This window comes from Equus przewalskii, chromosome 1, assembly GCF_037783145.1.
Source record: "Equus przewalskii isolate Varuska chromosome 1, EquPr2, whole genome shotgun sequence".
Classification (NCBI taxonomy): Eukaryota; Metazoa; Chordata; class Mammalia; order Perissodactyla; family Equidae; genus Equus; species Equus przewalskii.
Window position 1 is genome coordinate 118,103,566 of NC_091831.1, and position 12,551 is coordinate 118,116,116.

The 12,551-nt window shown below is 42.0% G+C and overlaps 2 protein-coding genes and 1 long non-coding RNA gene across 16 annotated transcripts in view; 2 read left to right on the forward strand and 1 right to left on the reverse strand.

The window, feature by feature from the left end:
- PEAK1 (pseudopodium enriched atypical kinase 1) overlaps nt 1–11,477 on the reverse strand; it is a 296,021-nt gene extending 284,544 nt beyond the window's left edge. For 6 of the 11 annotated variants that reach the window (XM_070573619.1, XM_070573625.1, XM_070573639.1 and 3 more), the window contains exon 1: nt 11,261–11,456. The gene's annotated coding sequence lies outside the window, so the exon portion shown is untranslated. Of the gene's footprint in view, nt 1–10,640; nt 10,955–11,260 lie in introns of those variants that run through there. The other 5 variants (XM_070573654.1, XM_070573642.1, XM_070573667.1 and 2 more) reach the window with 4 other exon arrangements.
- Nucleotides 1,614–12,551, forward strand: part of LOC139075837 (uncharacterized) — a 128,994-nt gene continuing 118,056 nt past the window's right edge. The window contains exon 1 of the long non-coding RNA XR_011526733.1: nt 1,614–1,729. This is a non-coding gene — a long non-coding RNA (uncharacterized lncRNA). The remainder of the gene's footprint in view (nt 1,730–12,551) is intronic.
- Nucleotides 11,927–12,551, forward strand: part of HMG20A (high mobility group 20A) — a 76,528-nt gene continuing 75,903 nt past the window's right edge. Inside the window, exon 1 of one of the 4 annotated variants that reach the window (XM_070574151.1) lies at nt 11,927–12,254. Coding sequence is in view for 1 of the 4 variants with exons in the window: in XM_070574144.1 (XP_070430245.1) it covers nt 12,458–12,509 (52 nt within the window). In the remaining 3 variants the exon portion in view is untranslated. Of the gene's footprint in view, nt 12,255–12,457; nt 12,510–12,551 lie in introns of those variants that run through there. The other 3 variants (XM_070574169.1, XM_070574144.1, XM_070574158.1) reach the window with 3 other exon arrangements.

The following is a 12,551-nucleotide window of genomic DNA, read 5'->3' on the forward strand; positions in this document are numbered from 1 at the left end:
GTGCCCAACATAGGAGCACCAAAGTAATAAAGCAACTATTGACAAACCTAAAAGGAGATAACAACAACACAGTAATAGTAGGGGACACCAACACCCCACTTACACCAATGGATAGATCATCCAGACAGAAAGTCAACAAGGAAACATTGGACTTAAATGAAAAACTACAGCAGCTGAACTTAATAGATATATGGAGAGCACTCCAGCCAAAAACAGTAAAATATACCTTCTTCTCAAGTGCACATGGGACATTTTCAAGGATAGACAATATATTGGGAAACAAGGCAAACTTCAATAAATTTAAGAATATTGATATCATATATACAATCTTTTCCAAACATAATGCCATGAAACCAGAAATCAACTACAAAAAAAAATCTGGAAAAGAAATGAAAATGTGGAGACTAAACAACATGCTACTGAACAACCAATGGGTCATCAAAGAAATAAAGGGAGAAATCAAAAAACACTTGGAGACAAATGAGAATGAAAACACACCAGACCAACTCTTATGGGATACAGCAAAAGCAGTCCTAAGAGGGAAAATTATAGCAATACAGGCCCACATTAAACAAGAAAAAGCTCAAATAAACAATCTTAAAATACACCTAACAGAATTAGAAAAAGACCAGCAAACAAAGCCCAAACTCAGCAGAAGGAGGGAAATAATACAAATTAGAGCAGAAGTAAATGAAATTGAAACAAAAAAGACTACAAAAAGGGTCAATGAAACAAGGAGCTGGTTCTTTGACAGGATAAACAAAACTGACAAACCCTTAGCCAGGCTCACTAAGAAAAAAAGAGAGAAGGCTCAAACGAATAAAATTAGAAATGAAAGAGGATAAATTACAATGGAAACCACAGAAATACAAAAGATCATAAGAGAGTATTATGAAGAACGATATGCCAACAAACCAGACAATCTAGAAGAAATGGATAAATTCTTAGACTCTTACAACCTCCCAAACCAAATCAAGAAAAAATAGAGAATCTAAATAGATCAATCACAAATAAAGAGATTGAAACAGTAATCAAAGATCTCCCCAAAAATAAAAGTGAAGGACCAGACAGCTTCTCAGGAGAATTCTCCCAAACATTCAAAGACAATTTATCACCCATTCTTTTCAAACTATTCCAAAAAATTGAGGAAGATGGAAACATTCCTAACATAATCTATGAGGTCAACCTCACTCTGATCCCAAAACCAGACAAGGATGACACAAAGAAGGAAAATTACAGGGCAATATTATTGGTGAAGACAGATGCAAAAATGCTCAACAAAATATTGGCAAACCAAATACAGCAATACACTAAAAAGATCATAAGGCATGATCAAGTGGGATTCATACCAGGGACACAGGGATGGTCCAACATCCACAAATCAGTCAATGTGATACAACATATTAAGAAAAGGAGGAACAAAAACCACATGATCATCTCCATAGTCACAGAGAAAGCATTTGACAAGATCCAGCATCTGTTCATGATAAAAATTTCTAAATAAAATGGGTATAGAAGGAAAATACCTCAACATAATAAAGCCCGTATATGACAAATCCACTGCCAGCATCATACTAAATGGGGAAAAACTGAAAGCCATCCCACTGAGAGCAGGAACAAGATAAGAGTGCCCACTTTCATCACTCTTATTCAACATAGTACTAGAGGTTTTTGCCAGAGCAATTAGGCAGGAAAAAGAAATAAAAGAATCCAAATAGGCACCAATGAAGTGAAATTCTCACTGTCTGCAGATGACACAATTTTATATATAAAAAATCCTAAAGAATCGATCTGAAAACTATTAGAAATAATCAACAACTACAGCAAAGTGGCAAAAATCAGTGGCATTGCTATACCACTATACGAACTAACAGAACAAGAACTCAAGAATACAATCCCATTCACAATCGCAGCAAAAAGAATAAAATATCTAGGAATAAATTCAACCAAGGAGGTGAAAGACCTATACAAGGAAAACTATAAGACATTACTGAAAGAAATCGATAATGACATAAAGAAATGGAAAGATATTCCATGCAGATGGACTAGAAGAATAAACATAGTTAAAATGGCCATACTACCTAAAGCAATCTACAGATTCAAGGCAATCCCAATCAGAATCCCAATGACATTCTTCACAGAAATAGAACAAAGAATCTTAACATTCATAAGAGGAAATATAAAACCCCAAATAGCCAAAGCAATCCTGAGAAACAAGAACAAAGCTGGTGGCATCACAATCCCTGACTTCAAAACATATTACAAAGCTATAGTAATCAAAACAGCATGGTACTAGTACAAAAACATGCACACAGATCAATGGAACAGAATTGAAAGCCCAGAAATAAAACCACACATCTACGGACAGCTATTCCTTGACAGAGGAGCCAAGAACATACAAGGGAGAAAGGAAAGCCTCTTCAATAAATGGTGCTGGGAAAACTGGACAGCCACATGCAAAAGAATGAAAGTAGATCATTATCTTTCTCCTTACACAAAAACAGGCTCAAAATGGATCAAAGACTTGAAGGTAAGACCTGAAACCATAAAACTTCTGGAAGAAAATATAAACAGTACAATCTTTGACATGAGCCTTAAAAGGATCTTTACTAATATGATGTCCACTCAGATAAGGGAACAAAAGAAAAAACAAGTCATGAGACTAAAGAGCTTCTGGAAGGCAAACAAACCAAGAACAAAATGAAAAAATAACCCACCAAGTGGGAGAAAATATTTGCAAATTATATATCCAATAAGGAGTTAATCTCCATAATATATAAAGAACTCACACCACTGAACTACAGAAAAATAAATAACCCAATCAAAAAGTGGGCAGAGGATATGAACAGATTTTTCCAAAGAAGATCTACAGATGGCCAATAGACACATGAAAAGATACTCAGCATCACTAATCATCAGGGAGATGCAAATCAAAACCATGCTTAGATATCATCTTTCACCCATTAGAATGGCTATAATCACCAAGACAAAAAATAACAAATGTTGGAGAGATTGTGAAGACAAGGGAACCCTCATCCACTGCTGGTGGGAATGCAAACCGGTGCAGCCACTTTGCAAAACAGTATGGAGATTTCTCAAAAAATTAAAAATAGAATTACCATATGACCCAGCTATCCCACTACTGGGTATTTATCCAAAGAACTTGATATCAACAATACAATGAGACTTATGCACCTCTATGTTCATTGCAGGATTATTCACAATAGCCAAGATGTGAAAGCAACCCAAGTGCCCATCGATTGACGATTAGATAAAGAAGATGTGCTGTATATATACAATGGAATACTACTCAGCCATAAAAAAGGACATAATCGTCCCATTCGCAGCCACATGGATGGACCTTGAGGGCATCATGTTAAGCGAAATAAGCCAGACAGAGAAAGATAAACACTGTATAATTTCACTCATATGTGGAATATAAACCAACTTACAACAAAGAGAACAATTTATTGGTTACCAGGGGGAAGAGGGAGTGTGCACAAAGGGTGCAGGGGCACATTTATATGGTGTCTGACAAATATTAACGTACAACTGAAATTTCACAATGTTGTAAACTATTTATACCACAGTAAAAAAAATTTTAAAAATATATATATATATGTCCACAAATTCTTTGGTACTCCTCCCTCCAAGAAGTGGAGTTTGATTCCCCTTCCCTTGAGTGTGTACTGGACTTAGTAGCTTGCTTATAATGAACAGAATATGGAAAGGGAAAAATAATAATAAATAATAAATTTAGTATAATACAATAAATTTAAATTAAAAACATTAAATAAAAAATACTAAATAATTATGACAAATATTAAGAAATAAATACTAATAAATGTTAAACATTAAATTGAAAAATTTAATAAATAACCATATTTCCAGTGAAGAAATCTGGCAGAAACCATCTTAACAAGGTAATCACCAGTGATAAGACATGTTGGGGGACTGGCCCGGTGGTGCAGCAGTTAGGTGTGCACGTTTCGCTTCTCAGCGGCCCAGGGTTCACCGGTTCAGATCCTGGGTGCAGACATGGCACCACTTGGCACACCATGCTGTGGTAGACATCCCACATATAAAGTGGAGGAAGATGGGCTCGGATATTAGCTCAGGGCTAGGCTTCCTCAGCAAAAAAAAGAGGAGGACTGGCAGTAGTTAGCTCAGGGCTAATCTTCCTCAAAATTAAATTAAATTAAAAAAGAAAAAAAGACATGTTGGTATCATGTATCTCTTATATGACACGATAAGAAGGACACTTCAGTGTCAGCCCCAGTGGCATCTTGGTTAAGTTCAGCATGCTCCACTTTGGCAGTTCAGGTTTGTTCCCTAGGCATGGGCCTACACCACTCATCTGTCAGTGGCCATGCTGTGGTGGCAGCTCACATATAAAAAGAGGAAGATTGGCAGCAGATGTTAGCCCAAGGTGAATCATCCTCAGCAAAAAAGAAAAAGAAGAAGAAGAAGGGTATCCCATTTCTGTGATACTTTCCCCCCAAATCCATAACCCCAGTCTAATCATGAGAAAACTTCAGACAAACTCAAATTGAGGAACATTCTACAAAATAACTGACTAGTATTCTTTAAAAATATCAAGGTCATAAAAGACAAGGAAAGATCAAGAAACTGTCATACATTGGCGGAGATAAAAGAGACAACTAAAAGCAATGTAGTGTCCTGGTTTGGATGATGGAACGGAAAAAGGATTTGAGTGGAAAAAACTGGTGAAACACTGAGTCTGGAGTTTGGTTGAAGCATTGTACCAATACTAATCTCTTAGGTTGACAAATGTACTATGGCTATGTAAGATGTTAAAACTGGGGAAACAGGGTGAAGGGTATATGGTAGTGGTTCTTAACAGGAGCAATTTTGCCCCACAGGGGGCATTTGGTAATGTCTGGAGGCATTTTTGATTGTTACAACTGGGGGAGTGCTACTGGTATCTACAGGATAGAGACCAGGGAACCCCCCCACAACAAAGGATTCTCTAGTCCAAAATGTCAATAGTGCAGAGGTTGAGACAAATTGGTATAAGGGAACTCTATGTGCTATCTGTTCAATTCTTCTGTAAATCTAACATTATTTCATAATAAAAAGTTTAAAAAAAAAAAAAGATCCAACCACTTTTCATGAATTCCCTGGTCTAAGACACCACTGTCTCTCAACTGGATTTTTTAAGAGAGTCTCCTAACTAGTCTTCTTGCTTTTACTCTTTACCTCCTTAGGCTACTTTCAGCACAGTGGCCAGAGTGAAGTTTTTAAAGCATAATATGATCATGTCACTCCTTTGCTAAAAATCCTGTAATGGTTCCCATCTCACAAAGTAAACACCCAAGTCCTTACAATGGCCTAGAGGCTCCAGGTAATCCAGATCTCTCTGACTATACCACTGTCTACTCTTCTACTCACTCCAGTCCAGGCACACTGGCCTCTTAGGGTTCTGGGACACCTCTGCTGCAAGGTCAATGCAAAATGTTTCTTCTACCTAGTGTGTCTCCTTACTTCCTTAACTTTTAACTTATCTTTGCTCACGTCTCACCAAATCCTTCCCAGACATCCTCTTTAAAAGTGCACACAGGGCCAGCCCTGTGGCCTAGTGGTTAGGTTCAATACTCTCTGCTTCAGTGGCCTGGGTTTGGACTTATACCACTCATCAGTGGCCATGCTGTGTCAGTGACCCACAGACAAAATAGAGGAAGAGTGGCAACATATGTTAGCTTGGGGCCAATCTTCCTCAGCGAAAAAAAAAAAAAAAAAAGGTGCACACATCCCTTAGCATTCCTGTCCCTGTTGCCAGCTTGATTTTTCTCTACATCACCTATCTATCACCTTCTGAGGTAACAATAACCCTAACAATAAATTATTTATTTTGTTTAATGCCTATCTCACCCTCTCTAGAATGTAAGATCCACGAGGGCAGAAATTTTTGTCTGTTTGATTCACTACTGTAACCTGCATACCTAGCACAATGCCTGGCACATTTTAATGCTCGACAAACATTTGTTAAATGAATGATTCACCTCTGAAATCCTAAATTAAATATCCCAGTGTCTTTCCACCACTTGTTATCATTATCACATTTTTCTTCTTATCTCCTTACTTAGGAAGAATATGGTTTGAAGAAGAAAGAATAGGCTTTGAACCCTGGTTCCACCACTTGATAGTGTGTGTCTCTGGACATGTTATTTAACCTCTCTAATCCTCAGTTTCATCTTAAGGAGAATGACAAAGGGAAGACTATAACATTAATAAAACTTACACAGAAGAGTTAGTGTTAGAATCTGAAATAACGTATTAGTGTCTAGCACACAGTAAGTACTCCACAAATAAAAGCTAATATTACTGCTCCCTCCTCACCAGCTCTTCACAGTGACCTTTAGCATTTCATGCCCTTCATTTTCTCCCAGTTGAATTACCCGTTCCAGGGTTTCTGCTCAAACCCAGCCTGGACCCCACAGTTGTTCATTTCAGTCACAATCCTCAATATCACTAATTCCTTCAACCAATTGTCCTTCAGATATCTCTATGAAGCAGGCATCTGCAAAGCAATGGATAACAGCCTGGGTTTGGAACTGAACCACCAGGGTTCAAATCCCAGCTGTTCATCTTACAATCAAGGAGAATAACAGTGCCCACCCTATGAGTTCTTGTCAGTATTAAACATTTTCTTCAGCTATACCCAAAGCGATCACTGCTGGAGAAAAACCAAACCACCATGAAAATTGGTATCCCTAGAAATCCAAGGTCTACAATCTCAAATGGGTCCTCAATGCTAACAATCCTTTTTCATTTTCCTAGTCATGTGTCTGTCTGTGCATCTACCCCAACTCCCCCCGACCCCCCACCTCAGAAGCTGTTATAAACTCATGTACTCTTTTTCAGAACCCCTATTCCATCATGTCCTTCTTCACTCTTAGGAGGTACTCAAAAATGACAGAAGACAAGTCAACAACTCATTCTCCTTCCTTCCTCTGGCAGTTATAAATTTATTTACAAGGCCTCCAACTTTACTTCTTTCCTTTCTGCTCACTGGAAAAGGAAAACCACCTCCTACCCAAGGCCAGTTTCTCTGCCTACGCCTTGGATCCCATCTCTTCCTACTGCCTCCAAATCCTCAGGTCCATCAATCACCTCTCTCCTCTCTCTCTCCCCCTTCCCCCTCCCCACTCCTCCTCCTCTCTTTCAATTTCTCCCCTCCACTGGTTCTTTCCAATCCCACAGAAGCATGCCCAAGACCTTCTTAATTTAAAAAAAGAGGGGAGTAAACTTCTCTAAATCCCTGTATTTCCCTCCATCTATACTCTTTCCTTCAATCCTTTGTTGAAAATATGCATCCCTCTTAATTAGCTACACTTCTAGCTGTCATTCACTATTCAAGCCCCTCAATCCATTACAATGTAGCTACCTGCTCGAGGTGAAGTTACAAAGACATCTTAATCACTAAGTCTTAGAGTTTATTCAGTCCTTATCTTATTTGGCCTTTTCATGGCTGGATACAGTGTTGACTACTACTAGTCCTTGAAATATTCTCCTCCCTCACCTTCCGTGACAAATCTCTCAGTTTCCTTTTTTCATCTTTGGTCTTCTGGCACAGATGGTTGGCTTCTCTTCAGTTGCCTGTCCATTCAGTGGCTCACAACAGAAACGTAGAACTCATCCTAAATCTTAAATCTTGCTCAACTCCATAATCCAATTATTTACCCTGTTGATAATACTTCCTAAGTCTCTCATACATCCACTCCTCTTCTACATTCCTCAACAGTTCCCACCAGGAATGGCTTCCTATCCAGCCAGCTTCCAGTTTTGCCCTTCTCTAATCCAGCAACAAGATAGGTCTAAAACACAAATGTGATCCTATCACAGTATAATTTTTCCCCCTACTAAATCCTCACAGCCTTAGGATAAAGTTAAAGCTCCTTAGCTTGGTTAATAAGACATTCAGTGATTTGGCTTCTTGCGACTTCATCGGCCCCTATTTTAAAACTGTGCTGTCCACCTGTGGCTACTGAGTACTTGAATGTGGCCAGTCCATATTGAGATGTGTTACAAGTATAAAATACACACCAGATTCTGAAGACTTAGTATGAAAAAGGGAATGTCAAATATCTCAGTAATACGTTTTTTATATTGATTACATGTTGAAATGATACTATTTTGGCTATATCAGGTTAGATAAAATGTATTATTAAAATTAATTTCGCTTTTTACTTTTTTAATGTGGTTATTAGAAAGTTTAAAAATATATGTGACACATTTGTGGCTCATATTATATTTTTATAGGACAGCACTGTCGAAAAAGTCTTTCCCCTCTTTCTGAACCTAGTTAATTCCTATCTATTTTTAAAGTTTAGCTCAAATAACCCATTAAGATGTATTTCAGGACACTCCCTCACCCCAAGACCTCAAGTCTTCATGAACTACCCCTCCTCTGGGCTTCCCATCCACAGGAATCTGCTTACATCTCTGCCTATTTCACACCACGTTGTAATTATTGATTATCAGCTATCTTCTCCTCCTAAACTGTACAATCCCTGCAAAAAGGACTATAATTCTACATATACTCAGGGCCCAACACCATGCCTACCATTTAAAAGGAAATCAAAAAATTTGTCAAACAAATGTGAACTATCTATTCCTGGCCTGAAAGTTACTAGAATTTCTAGTTCTCCAAGAAAAACAAACCAGCAGCGAAGGAGCCTAGACTTCCCCATGAGCTCTAGTGGCAGTAGGGAGTAGGAATTAGAGAGAGAACGGCAATGAGAAAATAAAGCTCATGACACACATCTGCCTCATACAGTGAAAACGGATTTGCAGCAGTAATATGGGGCCTTGAACTCAAACTTGGCATGCCAGGGGCCACAGTCTGGTTCCCAAATTATTTAAACAGCCCATCCAACAAAAGAGTATGATTTGGCAGGTTTCAACACAAACAGCTAGAGCCCAGCACCTGTTCCACTTAAACAGCACATCATTACAGTTAAAAACAACAACAAATCTCTCTCATGAAGCAAATGCTAATCTCATGATGCTTCACTATGGAGCAATTTAGAAGAGTTATTATATGAAATGTGCCAAAGCAAGAACTTATGGCTGATGCTTATTTGGCAAATATGGTTGGCACTGCTAGATGTTGAAAAACATGTATGCAAATAGGCAAATAAAAGTTTTTAAGCTCTCAGACTTAAATATTTACATTACCATAAATGTACAAAGATAAATGTTTATATGAGAACACATACAATGTATTCCAGGAACACATTTTTTAATGTGATTGTCAGGAACAGTTATGAAGTGACATTATTTCTTTATGGCTTCAGGGTAGACTCTTAAAAATGAATTCTTACAGAATGTTAATGGGGTACGAACATGATTGAGGAAATTTCTCTATACTCTCACTGGGTAAAATGAAAAGTCATAGTATCATAAGTGTTCAATTAATCTTATCTTTTCCTTTCACCAAAATACTTTCCTTCTCACCCTGGAACCCAGCCAAACATAAATGTCAGCCCCTAAATGGGGGGTAGATGGGGAAAAGGAGGACCACACTTCAAAAAGTCTTAAAGAAAATAACTTGACATTTTTTCCCACATAGTATAGTCATGTTAGAGTTTCCAAAATAAAGATATGATAAAATATTTGCCCCTCTTCCCCTCTGACGGCGATGGAAAGATGTTTGTTTTTTCACATAGTTTGTGAGTTGGTCATAGCCAAAACTCACTAGCAATGGTATGAATTCTACTTCCATTGTTAACTGTTAATCTCTGGGCCAAGACTGTAACTCCCATCTTTGAAGCCAAGAAAACATGTCATTATAATTTACTAAAGGAGTCACCAAAGAGAAGTGACAGGCACTTCAGAAAGTAATTAAGGTACTCAGTGAATTGAGCTATCTCAAAAAGTTCACAAATCACAGGAGAAGCCATCGTGAAGCAAGCATCCAAGATGGTTCATGGAAAGTTTTACCCCTATGGATAATTCACGTTTTTCACTTTCACACTGCAGAGAGCAACACGGGTTCTCCAACTATACACATCACTACATAACTTCATCTATCAGGGAAAAAAGACGTTGTGGCTGAACAAAAATCAGTAGGTAGGCCCCAAAACAGAATCCTCAAGGCAATCCCAATTCAGGCGAAAAGCAGTTGACATACACCACCCAAAGACCTAAAAATAGCCTTTTATGTAAGTCTCCAACTACTTAATTCAACGTATAATCCTACCACATTAAACACAGGCAGAAGAAAAATGTATTAGGTTTTCAATAGCAAGGCCAATAAAGATGAAATCATAGTTTTCCTTTAACTCGTCACTATCTCCTCTACGCCAGCCTTCCAAAAACTCCATTCCACAGCGCTCAAATTCCTAAACTTGGATCTTTAAAAAAAAAAAAACGGATTGCAAGAAAGCAACATTTAAAGGTTAAAGGTGGAAAGGCTCCTCTTTCCTGTTGCTCTCAGCAGTCTTTAACTTAGTCAAAGGACGAAAAATGAAATAAGCTCTCAGATGGATGGTGCAGTCGACGGGGACAGGGTAGGCAAGGGGGTTCAGACAGCAAATCCTCATCGCGGGAGGTAAGAAAAGCTGCAAGGACGGATGAGTCAAAGGGCAAAGGAGAAACAAACTGATCGAACGAACCTCTCAAAATCCCCAAACAGAGCAAACCCGCGCGTTAGGGGGCTCACAAGCCGCAGCGCGAAGTGAGCAGGCAAAGAGCCACCGGGTTTCGTCCCGGCGCTGCTGGCGAGGCTGCGCCGGATCCTCCTAGGTTTGTACCGGGGTGTCCGTGGAGACTCAGCAACAGCGAGCAGCGCCCTTCCTGCCCCAGCCTCCCCGCGTCCAGCTCCTCCAGGCTTCACTTTCCCCAGCAGCCTCCCAGCCGCGCCCGGGGGCGTCCGTCGCCGCCAGGTCCCAACTTTCCCTCCTCTGGGGGGCGCCGAGCCACCGGGGCCGCCGCCGCCGCCGCCGAGGGAGGGGGCGGGAGCCGGGGCGGCTGGGGGCGCGAGGGGGCGCGAGGGGGCGCGCGGCGCCGGCGGGCCTGGGGGCGGCAGTGCGCGGGGGCGGCCGGGGCCGGAAAGCCCCCGCCGGGCCGGACGCACCGGCCGCCCGAGTCCCCGCGGCGGCGCCACCCAGACCCCGCGCAGCCCCGCCCGGATTCCCCCGGGTCAGCGTCCTCACCCCGCGGCGACCCAAGTCCCACAAGCCGGCGCGAGAGGAGAGGAGAACCGAGGGCACACGGGCAGCCCTGTCTCTGTTACCTGAGGGGTGCACACGCCGCCGCAGTGACCACCATCGTTGGCCGTCCCGTCCCCTCCCTGGTGACCGCGGCCGCCGCCACCGAGCAACTGACACCGTCTAACAACTAAGTAACTGCTCGCCGCCGCTGAGTCCACCGCGCGCTCCCGGCCGCCGGCCGCCCGCCCGCCCAGCCCACCAGCCTGCCCGCCTCCTCCCAGCCCCGCGCGCCGCCCCTCCGCGCGCGCACTCGCCGCCGCGCTCTTTGAGGAGCGAGCACGCGCGCGCGCACAGGCCCTCGGCCCTCTCCCCTGGCTCGCCTCAGCCCCGCAGGAGGAGTCGCTGGGAGGTCCCTCCTCTCGCGTTCCTACCTCAAGAGAATGAGACCTAGAGGGCAACTGATTGGCTGAGGAGGGCGTGGCCAAAGGAAGACGGAGGGACGACCAGGACCTGGGGCAGGCGTGAAGGGAAATTTCGGTTCCATTCAATTTCAGAGGAAACGGGGAAAGAAGTATTGGCCTATTTGGTGCCGGAGCCCCACCCCCTACGTCAGCCTGCCGTCGAATACGAAATATATGTTTTCAAGGACTCCAGTATATAGTAGTCACCAATTTAAGTCCCAATACTTTCTGTATGCCTTGGCAACTAAAAAAAAAAACTACATCTCCCAGAAACCTCCGCGAAAATGTCTCACTTTGCGTAATCACGTAGTCCGCCGCATTTGAACAAAATAATCCCTTCATTCTTCTGTAGGTATCGGGAATAATATTTTGTTTTTCACTTCACTGGGTCCATTTTAAATGTTACTGCGGTAATAGAAGTTGCCTAGGGGAAGGTGGTTTAGCGATTAGGTAAAGGGAAAGAAAGGCATCAAAATAAAGCACTGCGGAGGAATTTTTGTCCTGCTGTGAGACGACGGAGAAGCGTGAAGGCGATTGAGAGGGGCTCAGGGAATTGTCCTCTGTGCGAGGGACTTTCTTTAGGCCCCGGGTCCCTGCCTGCCCTTATCGTCAGCAGGTCAGTAAGCAAGGCGAGGCTGGGGGTGACCACAGTGGAGGTGCCCTTCACCCCCTGAAGATCAGCCCTTTTTGCCGTTGTTGTCATTGGTTTGTCTCGGTTTGAGGCTGACTGAATGGGGGCGCTCACTTCCGTTTGGGGGAAGGGAGGAAGGCCCTCCTGGGGGAGGGGGAACATAGCTCACTTCCTGTGGGGGAAGGGTGATGTTTTGGGGGTTGTCCAAACCACTTCCTGTGCCGGCGAGGGCTCGAAAAGGTGATGCTTGGTGCCGTTTGCATAGACGATATCTTAAAGCCT